An 11291-nucleotide genomic window follows, 5' to 3' on the forward strand; every position below is an offset into this window, starting at 1 on the left:
CTAAATGGCCTTTTTAGAAAGTGAACCATGAATGGGGAAATGTTGGCAGTTTTCTCAAAAAATGCTTGAATTCAAGAAGTTTTAGATTTGCGTGGCTTTTTTTGAGTTGCAAAATCCACCTGAACATGACGCTGCTTTTTTCGAATTCGTATATTTGCGTGTTTTAGTGGGCGTATATTTGAAGCGAACCTTTTCGCACAGACCCTTTTCCTTGTTATGTAACAGTTTGTAGGCAATTGGTTGAATCGAGCACCAACCACAATCAATGAGAGATTAATCGGGGTATACTGCTGACCAATGGGAAATATTGATTTTGCGTTTTGCTTTTCTTAGGTGTTGCTCTTTCGTGAGGCGTTTTTTAAGGAGCATGAAAAGTTCTTAGATTGGAGGAAAGCAAAGAGACATTTGCCAATGTCCAAAACACACACCTAACACTTAAAAAAAACGTGGTGACCTTTTCTTAGGTGTAAAATAATGTTCAGTAGAATTTCTGGGTTTGCTAAATGTTACATTATCGAAAAAGTTTTAGACATATATTTTTAGTTTCAGACAAAAAATAAATTGGAATGACTGAGAATAAGCAAAAATAAAAAAATATTCATTAAGCATGTTCATTTTTTATAACATTAGTGTAATGCATAGGTAACTGGAAAGCTCAGCTAATCTCAAACGCCTCCCCTACACACGTTATTGTATAACCGATTGCCTACCACCCACGGGTAAATTGTGTAAGGATGTTCTGTAGACGCAAGTGTTTTTTATTTCCCATGGGTGGTAAACTTGAAGTAACCCCAATGACAGTTGACTTTTCCGAGTTTTCCTTTAACTAGCCAAAATCGACGTGTTCTTTACATTTTCCTCGAAGTAAGTGTTGAATCTAAATCCGGGTCATTAGTGTGTTATATACGTGTCCAGCGGGTTGATTTATATAGACAGTCATTAATTTAGGTGATTTGTTTGGGTTTACAAGTGTAAAGTAACTAGTCATTCCAGACAAATATGGCCGACGATGTTCCGGTCGATTCGGGGCCAGGAAAGGCCACCGATGAGGAAGTCCCGAAAACGGAAGAACAGTCGGTGCAGTCCCCTTCTGAGGCCCAGCTAATCATGACTCCGAAGGAAGAGGTGCCAGCTTCGCCTGGCGCTTCAGCATCATCTCCTGCCGCCCCCAAACGCAAGATAACAGTTCATGTGAAAACACCAAAGGAAAAAGAGTCTTTTGAGGTAGACGAAGACCTCAACGTGAAAGAGGTACATAAGCAATGCTGATTCTTATAAATAGTCCGCACTTATTACGCGATCTACAGCAAATTGATGACGGGGGTTTTCCCAGCAGCAACAGTACTAGTAAACAAATTCCCTACTACGCCCCACATAAAATTAGAAACTCAGAATATCAGTCTCCAAATATCCAATTAATTGTAAACGTTTCGATGCAAATTCGCCAAAATATTAACTTGAATTGAAGATTATTTCACTAGGTGACTTGCAATATATGTAATCACTTAATGAGTTACTAGAGTTGTGCAATTACCAGACACCTCTCCAACTATTCATTTCCGTAAAATGTATTATTCTCTAACTATGTTCCTTATCTGTTTATAATTCAGTTGCAAAACTCTTGTGTTTCAACAGTTCAAAGATCTAATCGGCCCGAAGTTCAGCGCGGAGGCTGACCAGCTATGTCTAATATTCGCCGGCAAAATAATGAAAGACGCTGATAATCTGCAAACTCACAATATCAAGGACGGGCTAACTATTCATTTGGTTATTAGAGCTGCGCCTCAAGCCAGTGAGCCTGCACAACAAAGGCCTCCAGGTTTGTCAGTCCCGAAACGTTCATAATTCCCATTGTGAACAATACGTTATTCTTTACAGCTGATATTGGCGCAACTCCTTTTGGTCTTGGAAGTTTAGGTGGTTTAGCTGGCTTAGAATCACTTGGCTTGGGATCGACAAATTTTATGGAAATACAAAACAGAATGCAGAGCGAAGTGTTGTCTAACCCGGATATGCTTAGATCATTGTTGGATAATCCACTGGTTCAAAGATTGATGAACGATCCGGAAAATATGAGCGCTTTGATCACAAGAAATCCTCAAATGCAAGACTTAATGGAAAGGAATCCTGAAATCAGCCACATGTTTAACAATCCCGAATTGCTGCGCCAGACAATGGAACTAGCGAGGAATCCTTCAATGCTTCAGGAATTGATGAGGAGTCATGATAGGGCATTGAGCAACTTGGAAAGTATTCCAGGGGGATACAATGCTTTACATAGGATGTATCGCGATATTCAAGAGCCCATGTTATCGGCCGCTACTGAACAGTTTGCCCAAAATCCCTTTTCCGGCTTGATGGATAATACTCAGCTGAATAACCCACAACAAGGTATTTTTCTTATTTTTCTTACGGCTTCTGATTTAATGACGAGTGGACTGTTGCGAGATACATGGTCAATGTTGGAAATTAAATATTATTCCACAATATTCACCATTTTTAGACACATTTACCCCATAAAGAACGTCATCTCTTCGCCTAGTTTTAAGTTATGTTTGCTTAGTAGGAAAGAGTATTTTCCTACATGATTAGTTTGACAAAGTTTTGCCAGGTACTGAGAATAGAGATCCACTACCAAACCCGTGGAATAGAGGAGCACCGAATCCGCCATCAGCTACTACACCAGGCAGGAATGTGGTTGTTAATCCACCAATGGCGAGTTTGTTACAACAGATGTCGGAAAACCCATCTATGGTTCAAAACATGTTGTCAGCACCATACACCCGATCGGTTCTGGAAGCTTTAGCTGCAGATCCCAACATGGCTAACTCCCTTTTAGCAGACAACCCATTGCTTTCGCGCAATCCGCAATTGCAAGAGCAGATGCGAAATATGATGCCACAGTTGATACAGCAACTACAGAACCCAGAAATGCAAAATCTTATGATGAATCCTCAGGCTCTTAATGCTATAATGCAAATTCAACAAGGTAGCCACTTTGAATTGGTGGATTTGTCACTGACTGAATAACATTATTTTTCATCAGGCATGGAAACTTTAAGACAAACTGCACCTTCACTTGTAAACACTTTCGTTCCGCCTACGGTTCCCACTGGTTCTACCACAGCTCCTCCAGGTCCCACCACCGAAGGCACAGTGACTTCAACCACAACCACCAATACTGTGCCACCTGCAACTGGTGCTACACCGTCATCTGCTGGTGCAACACCTGGTGCTGGTGATCCATTTTCAGAGGTATGACTGTTTTTTATATGAATCTTTGGAAGCGACATAAAATAACAATCAGATGCAGGATTCGTTTTTTGCATATCTCTATATATCATCAAATCTCCGTACTGTTTTTTATAGAATGGCTAACGTACTTTTTTTGCTTTAAATTAATTTTCAAAACCTCTAGCTCTTTTCTTTCCGAGCTGATCTATCGCTTTAAATTTTTTCTTTACTGATTAAAACGGGTTAAAAGTATTTTTTGCTAATCAGTTTATTTTATAAAAATATTATTTGCAGTTTATGGCTCGAATGGTAGCTGGAATGACGGCAGGAAATGACCAAACATTGCCTCCAGAGCAACGTTATCAGCAACAATTGGAGCAGTTAACTGCAATGGGTTTTCTAAATCGAGAAGCAAATTTACAGGCCTTAATTTCTACGTTTGGTGACATAAATGCAGCTGTGGAAAAGTTACTAGCGTTAGGACAGTTGTCTATGAGCTAACCTTTTTAAACCCACAAAATGCCACTGGAAGTTAAAAGATGGTTGAGCTTCTTTTGTATTACATGAAGGAGCACAGACTAATAATTTAATGCTTTTTCTGGTTTTTTTTTATTAAACTTGTAGTAGAAAAGTTGATCTATGAAGTTACAGCAGAAGTGTTTATGGGGTTCTATTTGAGGGGCGGGACTTTACTTTTATTCTAACATTTGTGTTAAGGTTATAGAAACCACTTAATTTCTAAGGTATTCTATATGTGAAGAAAAATCTATTTTTGAAGCCTGAAATGATATATCAAGTATTGTTTCGTTCTACTTAGTAGATGCAGGCAATTTGTTTTAATTTGATATGGTTTTGCATTTCGATGGTTTATATACTTATATTCACCCTTAGGATTAATCTATGTTCAAAACTCAATAATAACTAAAATATAAGGCTGAACGTTTAAGAACTGTTTGAAATGGACAACCAATACCGGCGTTTTAAAAACAATTTATTATATTAACTGGTTATTTTTGTTTTTGAATTAAAGCTTGTATCAGTTTCTCTCTTTGACTTTTTCATTTCTACAATGTACTAACATTGTAGTTTGCTTTGCACTATTTACTTTGCTTCTCTTCAATCGAAGTGTTCTGACTAACATCTTTCAATGCCTTTTTGTAAATATTTACTTTTAAATATATAAGGGTGTTATTTTTGTTCGTAGCATGATAGATTTTCTTTTTCAATGAGTAAGTAGTTCAGCAACTATCAGTTTTTATCAGTTATGACGACATCTTAGTCAACTTTGCTTAGCTTTGATTTTTCAAAGTAACATAATTTAAATGGATTACAAGGAGCAAGTTAATATTATATTTGTTTACTTGAACAGTAGCTCTACTAATGTGTGTTAGTTCGTGTTAAACCACAGTAAATATTCATTTACCATATAAAGTTTAGCTGTCACCATATAAAATACGACTGGACTTGTTGCAAGTCGTATATCATATTTTTAGCATATTTTACGGTATTCTTAGTGAAGGCATTCCTGTAAATTTTAAGTTCAATAAAACGACGTATCTACATTTGAGAATGTTTTATTTGTACATTCTAGATTTTTTCGAATAAACTCCTGTTGCTTCAATCAACATGAAAGGAAAACGGATTCAATTCGTCTATTGTTAAAAAAATTTAAACATTACTGCTTGCACATATTTTACGGTATTCGCAGTGAATGAATTTCTGTAAATGTTAACTTCAATAAAAGGACGTAACTACATTTGAGAATGTTTTATGTACATTACAAATTTTTCAAATAAACTCCTGTGAATCCAATAAACATGATGGGAAAAGCGATTCGACTACATATTGAGTTTTTTATGTATAAAAAAATACCGATTGCCCAAATTAAATTAATTAATTATAATGACATGATTGAAAAGTTGCATCTGACCTTTAAACAAACGTACGTTTTGTAGTTCTGATTAAAATGATTTCGTACAGTACGAAGGTGCCTCATGTTGTAACGTAAAAACGTACCAGTGTACCGCATAGTGTGCAAACACAGATTTATTTGCTTTTTATATGCAAAGTTTTTTTCGTATATAAAGGATCGACAATACAACTGAAACCAAAAATTATGTGATGACAATCGAAACAATAATTAAAAAATGTATATCCTATGTAAGTGGATTAACTTGGAATTAAACAAGAAATGTAGTTCAAAGAAAAGTGAACTAGGTGGTTAAAAGGAGATTTGCAAAGTTGTTAATTGAAAATTAAGCACAGTTAGGTTCAAATAATACTCGAGATATTCCTATACTAAATACTAACTGTAGATTCCACATGATCTATTGTTTTAGCGCTTTTCGTAAAGTGCATCATAAAAAAGTAGTAGACGTGCTAATTAATAGGCAATCACCTTTAAATCCCAATAGAAGCTCCATAACGCTTAGGCAAGAAAATAATCCAGGTCGCCACAAGTTTACACGATCCAATAAACTTTTCTAATCATCGGTATTTAAGATACCCTGGCTGAAACCTTGCAACTTTGTTCAAGAAATCATATATTTATTTTGTAAATAAAAAACAACAGTAAACTCATTCATATGGGTCACGAAGGCACATAATCAAATAGCCTGTAGATAACTGTAACAAAGATTTTGAAGTAATTAGCACCATCAAGGTGTAATATTTGTGAAGATGTCCGGAAATCTGGCCTTCTATTCTTTATCTATATTAAATCAGTAGTCAATCATCCTCGACAGTATCAAGACTTCAGGATGAAACATATTTTTATTTTTTTGTTGGTGTCATGGAACGTAAAATTGCATCAGTGCTTTCCACATGATACATCGGTGATTTCGAAATATGCGAAAGTTACAGTGTGGAATAACAACAAAACGAACTCCCCGATAAGCAGGAATACTCGCGATGGAAACATCTGGAATCACAGGTAATTTTTTAAAAGTCTTCAGCTGAAGCGTTGGAAGGATTTATTATAGTCTAGCAGCAGCTAATTATCTTACAAATTTACCAACTATCGTCAGAAGCAATAAATAAAAAATAAATAAACTACCTTGTAGATTGGACCCCAAAAGCATCTCCCCAACAACAAAGAAGAAAAACCCTTCAGTAGCATACCAGTATCCCGTATATCAGCATCCCGAATCGAAAATGCACCAAGTAACGGAAAATGTGCCAGGAATAGGAGAAGTTATCGTAGCCAAGCCGATGCAAGCCCAAGATCGATTCGAGTCTCGCCCCCTATTTGCTTACAAAAACAAATTCTCCTCCGCTACCTACTTGCCTCCTTCTCAGCCGAAAAAACCTGCTGCACCCGCCCCGGTCACGTCGTCTCCTCCTGTTGCAGCTCCGCCCCCTTTACAAGCTTCTGATTCGGGTAGAGGGTCGTATTCTTCTCCCTACAGTTCATACAACCCGCCAGACTTCAAGCCTGATGATACTGGAAGTGCAGATAAGTATCCTCCCAACACTGACTATGGACCGGCACAGGAAGCTCCAATGGACGATATGAAAAGTGCTTCTACGGACCCACCAAAGCAGATGGCTCCCGATTCCTATGCTTCATTAGGGCCTCCTGTCGCTCCGGATGACGGAGAAGACCATGCTCAGCACGACCATCCAGAATATGATTTCCACCATCACGACCACAGCCCCCCAGAAGACCCGATGGCAATGTACAAATACCATGAAGGTCCTCCAAAGGAAGCCCCTAAGAGCATTGATGATGTTTATTATCCTCCCGATTTCCCGAAAGAGCAGATTGACCATCCAGAGATGGCAGGACATGGAGACGACATGGGCGGACAGGGAGACGATATGGGAGGACCAGCAGATATGATGAAGGACGATGGGATGATGCCTCCAGGTGAGGACGAGGGAAAGGCAAATGAAGACCCAGCTCCAGATGACCACATGCAGATGGCACCTCCACCTGATTACGATCACGATCACCATCAGGGACATGCATTTCCGCCGTACCTTTATGATCACCACCATTATGACCATCACGTCTATGAGGAAATTCCGCATACCACAATGGCTCCAGAGAAGGAAGACAAGCGTGTCAGCAGCACCAATTACAGTTACTACTATTTGGGACGCAAGCTTTGGTACATCCCGCTTTACTTCAGCGTATACTTCATTATCTACGTTACGGTTCTCATCCTCAAGTCCATAGCGAGACATAAGGTTAAGTTAAAGTACAAATGGTACGAGCACGGTTCCGCCAAAGAAGCAAGGAGCCTGGATTTGGACGATGCGAGGCACGAGGCGATAACGGAAGTTCATCGCAACGTTTCAGCGGCTTTGACTAATGCGACCACGAAATATAGTGTTTTAGCTATGAAGTAATTAATAAAATTTGCGAAAATGTGTTATTGAGTTTTTTTATTGCAAACCTGAGTCAAATGATCAGTCTGTAACTGCAAAGCTCAGAGTTCAACGGCCACGAGTCTGCATTCCGTCCAATATATGGAAAACTTCCCGTTCGCTATTTTTGTTGAATTTGTCAATGCGAGTCAAATGGGTTCGATCGGCTCAATAGTAGGTAGAGTTAGAAGGGTGAATGAACGAAAAAGGCTTTGGATGGCTTAGGCATAGAGGGATGGTAGGTAATAGAGCATCAAAAGACTAGAACAATGCAAAATTTCACTAACAGCTCACGATTTGAGTTTGGTTTCAATACTAATTACTGACTAAGTGTACCATTGTTTAAACAAATAACGAATCCGGATTATGGTTGGAAAAATCCATTAAAACCAGGCCAGCACTGGTAGTGATTTACTTTTTTGAGTTTTTGTCTGCCTCGGCTGCTGATCAAATGAATGAAAATTTAACGAATAATACATTAAAACTGCACACATGAATAAAAGCTTTCAAAGAATTAGCTTTGCGTGGTTGGTAAAATAAGATTCATTTTCTGGTTTCACATATCAACCGTCAATTTCGCTTTCGTTTTTGCACTTAATTAAGAAAAATTCCAAAAAGCCGCACATTGCATATGAGTCGCTGTAGGTATTTACATAAAATTGCTCCTCTTTAGCCTCCAGCCGTTTGCATGGTACTCATAATCTAGTTCCATTTATTTGTTATAAAAATTATGTCAACTAAACCTATTTTCCGTTAAGTTAACATGTACCAGATAATAACAATTATCACTCATTCATAACTGGTTATCATCACACTTAGAATAGTGCCATCTTCGATTTTTAGCAGTTGATGGCTAGGAATTGAAACAATCTGAAAATATCGGAAGATCGAAAAATCGGTAGTGCATCATTTATTTTTATACATTTTTACGATGTACTTTATTGTGTTTGTTTGTTGTGTGGGTGTTTTGGTTTCTCTACATGTTACTTATGCTGCAACTGTTTCAACCACCGATACCACTTTGGCTGTTGCCACCACAACTCAATTAACTCAAACTACTTCAGAAAAAACTCGGTAAGTAAAAAACCGGCGCTTGGAAAACTTAAAATAAAGTGGAATTGAAAATAAAATTTTGCGCCAATATCAAAGATTGATAAGTTCTTAACAGCCACTTTGCTTGGCCAGGTATGAAAAAGGCTTAGAAGATTACGATGAAGAGCAGCAGAGTATGCGACAGGCCAGAGGAATGATGGATGATGACATTGTGTATCATGATGACCATCATGAGGAACATCAAGAAATGAAGGAAGAGTCAAAGGCAGCTATTGCAGATCCATGGGAAGGCTACTATGACTTTATTATTAACGAGGGCAGTTTTAAGTTTTGGGCTGCTTTTCAGGTACGAATTATCGTGTAGTTAAGTTATTAACTTCAAATTGGAACGCCGATATCATAGGTTTAGTGCAAAGCGGGCATTGTATAAAGTTACGTGCATAATGCCCCCTAGTTGATTGATTATTTTAGGCACACTTTTAATCAACAAATATACCAAAGGCCATTAAATCCGGAATATTGATTTTCTCGTAAGAGAAGCCAACTTTTGGAGATTTTCGCGCTTTGAGGCCGTAGCGGAAAATAATTTGTCCCTAACGTTTTGCAACTGAGGAACTTCAAGAAGAATATCTTTTCCCCAACGGCCCGAAAGCCCAATAAACTCATCAGCTTCAATATCAAAACAGTTATTGCTTGAAATTGCTTGTTCAGAGGTGGTTTGCTCATCAGGAAGAAATTCTTTTCCCCTGTAGTCTAAAGGCCCAAAAACGCATCGTTTTCAAGAAATAACCGCTAAAGACCAAATATTTTGTTAGGACATTTCTGGTTTATTCAGGTTTTTTTTTAAGTATATAACGGTGTTTTTTGCGATTTTATAAGAGCCACTCTAAGCATGTATAAGTGAAATTCCTGAGAATAATAAAATATGTTTTATTTTCAGCTGGTAACGGCCGCTCTTTTGATTTACTCAGCATTTGCAGCAGTATATTATGCCAAGTTTAATGTTATAACGACTGACTACGATTACTACGATGATTTTTATGGAAGAGGCCGAGCCAACACAGAATCATCGTTTTCGAGTTTATGGTCCGGGTTATCTTCGCAAACGTTCCAAAGGATAATGGATGCCATATCGTCAAAGAAATACACGTAAAATGAATCTTAGTGAGAGTGAAGTGAAAACAACAGACATTAATTAAATTTGTTGTAGAATTTAAGGCATATTCATTTTTGGCGAAACAGCAACTTGCCAAATCTAAATGTGTATTAATTGTTTAGCGCCAGATGATAGCTCACAGCTGAAACAAAATGTTAATTTGTTCCCATGTTATTGATTGGTGGCTAGATAATTAATGAGCGTCAAGCTAACTTGAAACAACCTGTTTTGCTGTAAATGCATAATTAAATTTATGATAATTTGTATTCTTTTACTGCATCTTTACTGCGTCGGTTAACTACTACAACAGCGTATGTTTCATCTCAGATTCAAAACTTTGACTCTGGACTACTCAGGAAATTGCTTCCTCACAACACTAGGATATCTTTCAAATGACCCACCAGGAAAATTAAATATTTTCCAAACATAAGTGTGAATCTACTCTTTTTTTTCACGCAAAGTATTCAACTCTAACTGGCCAATCAGGAGAGACATTGTTACAATACGAGTTAGAAGCACGACGCAAGGACAAGTCATTGGAAGTAAACTTATAGCAAAGCCAAGGAGGAAGTAAACTTCACCAACGGGTTGTTATCTAGAAAAGGTTACTGGGATTTATTTTCTGTACTGCTGGAAATTTTGATTTATTTTCCTGACTGCGTCTAATTGTTATTATATTATTTTCTTTCCTGGGCTCCAGCCACATTGTGAAACTATTTTTTTTTGTATATCGTATAGACAACAGCGCCATCATCAGATTTTAAAATTCATGCAAACTCATAATTGGTAAACATTATATTCATTTAGGTCTTTGCTGTCTTTTACAGCCAAATTTTTTTTTGTATATCGTTTATTTCGTTACGTTTCGGCGAGACAACAGCGCCATCATCAGATTTTAAAATTCATTCACTCATAATTGGTAAACATTATATTCAGTTAGGTCTTTGCTGTCTTTTACAGCCAAATTGTTTTTGTATGTCGTTTATTTCGTTACGTTTCGGCGAGACAACACCGCCATCATCAGATTTTAAAATTCATTCAAACTCATAATTGGTAAACATTATATTCATTTAGGTCTTTGCTGTCTTTTACAGCCAAATTGTTCTTTGTATATCGTTTATTTCGTTACGTTTCGGCGAGACAACAGCGTCATCATCAGATTTTAAAATTCATTCAAACTCATAATTGGTAAACATTATATTCAGTTAGGTCTTTGCTGTCTTTTACAGCCAAAATATTTTTTGTATATCGTTTATTTCGTTACGTTTCGGCGAGACAACAGCGCCATCATCAGATTTTAAAATTTATTCAAACTCGTAATTGGTAAACATTATATTCCTTTAGGTCTTTGCAGTCTTTTACAGCCAAATTGTTTTTTCTATATCGTTTATTTCTTTACGTTTCGGCGAGACAACAGCGCCATCATCAGATTTTAAAATTCATTCAAACTCATAATTGGTAAACATTATATTCATTT

The 11291-nt window shown here is 37.3% G+C and overlaps 3 protein-coding genes across 6 annotated transcripts; all 3 read left to right on the forward strand.

Annotated features, from left to right (window-relative positions):
• Positions 1–761: 761 nt before the first annotated feature.
• Positions 762–4796, forward strand: LOC109541100 (ubiquilin-2). 4 transcript variants are annotated; one of them, XM_019909814.2, is made up of 7 exons: positions 762–864; positions 994–1251; positions 1636–1819; positions 1879–2391; positions 2603–2989; positions 3047–3255; positions 3529–4796. In XM_019909814.2, the coding sequence occupies exons 2-7, from the start codon at positions 1000–1002 to the stop codon at positions 3733–3735; spliced, it is 1752 nt and encodes a 583-aa protein (XP_019765373.1). In that variant the 5' UTR covers positions 762–864; positions 994–999; the 3' UTR covers positions 3736–4796. The 4 variants fall into 4 exon arrangements, with proteins under 4 accessions (XP_019765373.1, XP_019765375.1, XP_019765374.1 ...); XM_019909816.2 differs by having other exon boundaries at positions 789–864; positions 985–1251; XM_019909815.2 differs by having other exon boundaries at positions 790–1251.
• A 1113-nt stretch (positions 4797–5909) lies between these two features.
• LOC109541191 (early nodulin-75) lies at positions 5910–7612 on the forward strand. The gene is made up of 2 exons (XM_019909978.2): positions 5910–6166; positions 6297–7612. The coding sequence occupies exons 1-2, from the start codon at positions 5994–5996 to the stop codon at positions 7585–7587; spliced, it is 1464 nt and encodes a 487-aa protein (XP_019765537.1). The 5' UTR covers positions 5910–5993; the 3' UTR covers positions 7588–7612.
• An 812-nt stretch (positions 7613–8424) lies between these two features.
• LOC109540918 lies at positions 8425–10078 on the forward strand. The gene is made up of 3 exons (XM_019909458.2): positions 8425–8679; positions 8791–9004; positions 9599–10078. The coding sequence occupies exons 1-3, from the start codon at positions 8537–8539 to the stop codon at positions 9809–9811; spliced, it is 570 nt and encodes a 189-aa protein (XP_019765017.1). The 5' UTR covers positions 8425–8536; the 3' UTR covers positions 9812–10078.
• The last annotated feature ends 1213 nt before the right edge of the window (positions 10079–11291 follow it).

The sequence above is a fragment of the Dendroctonus ponderosae genome, unplaced genomic scaffold (genome assembly GCF_020466585.1).
Source record: "Dendroctonus ponderosae isolate FM_Combo_2020 unplaced genomic scaffold, Dpon_F_20191213v2 Dpon_F_20191213_1, whole genome shotgun sequence".
Lineage (NCBI taxonomy): Eukaryota > Metazoa > Arthropoda > Insecta > Coleoptera > Curculionidae > Dendroctonus > Dendroctonus ponderosae.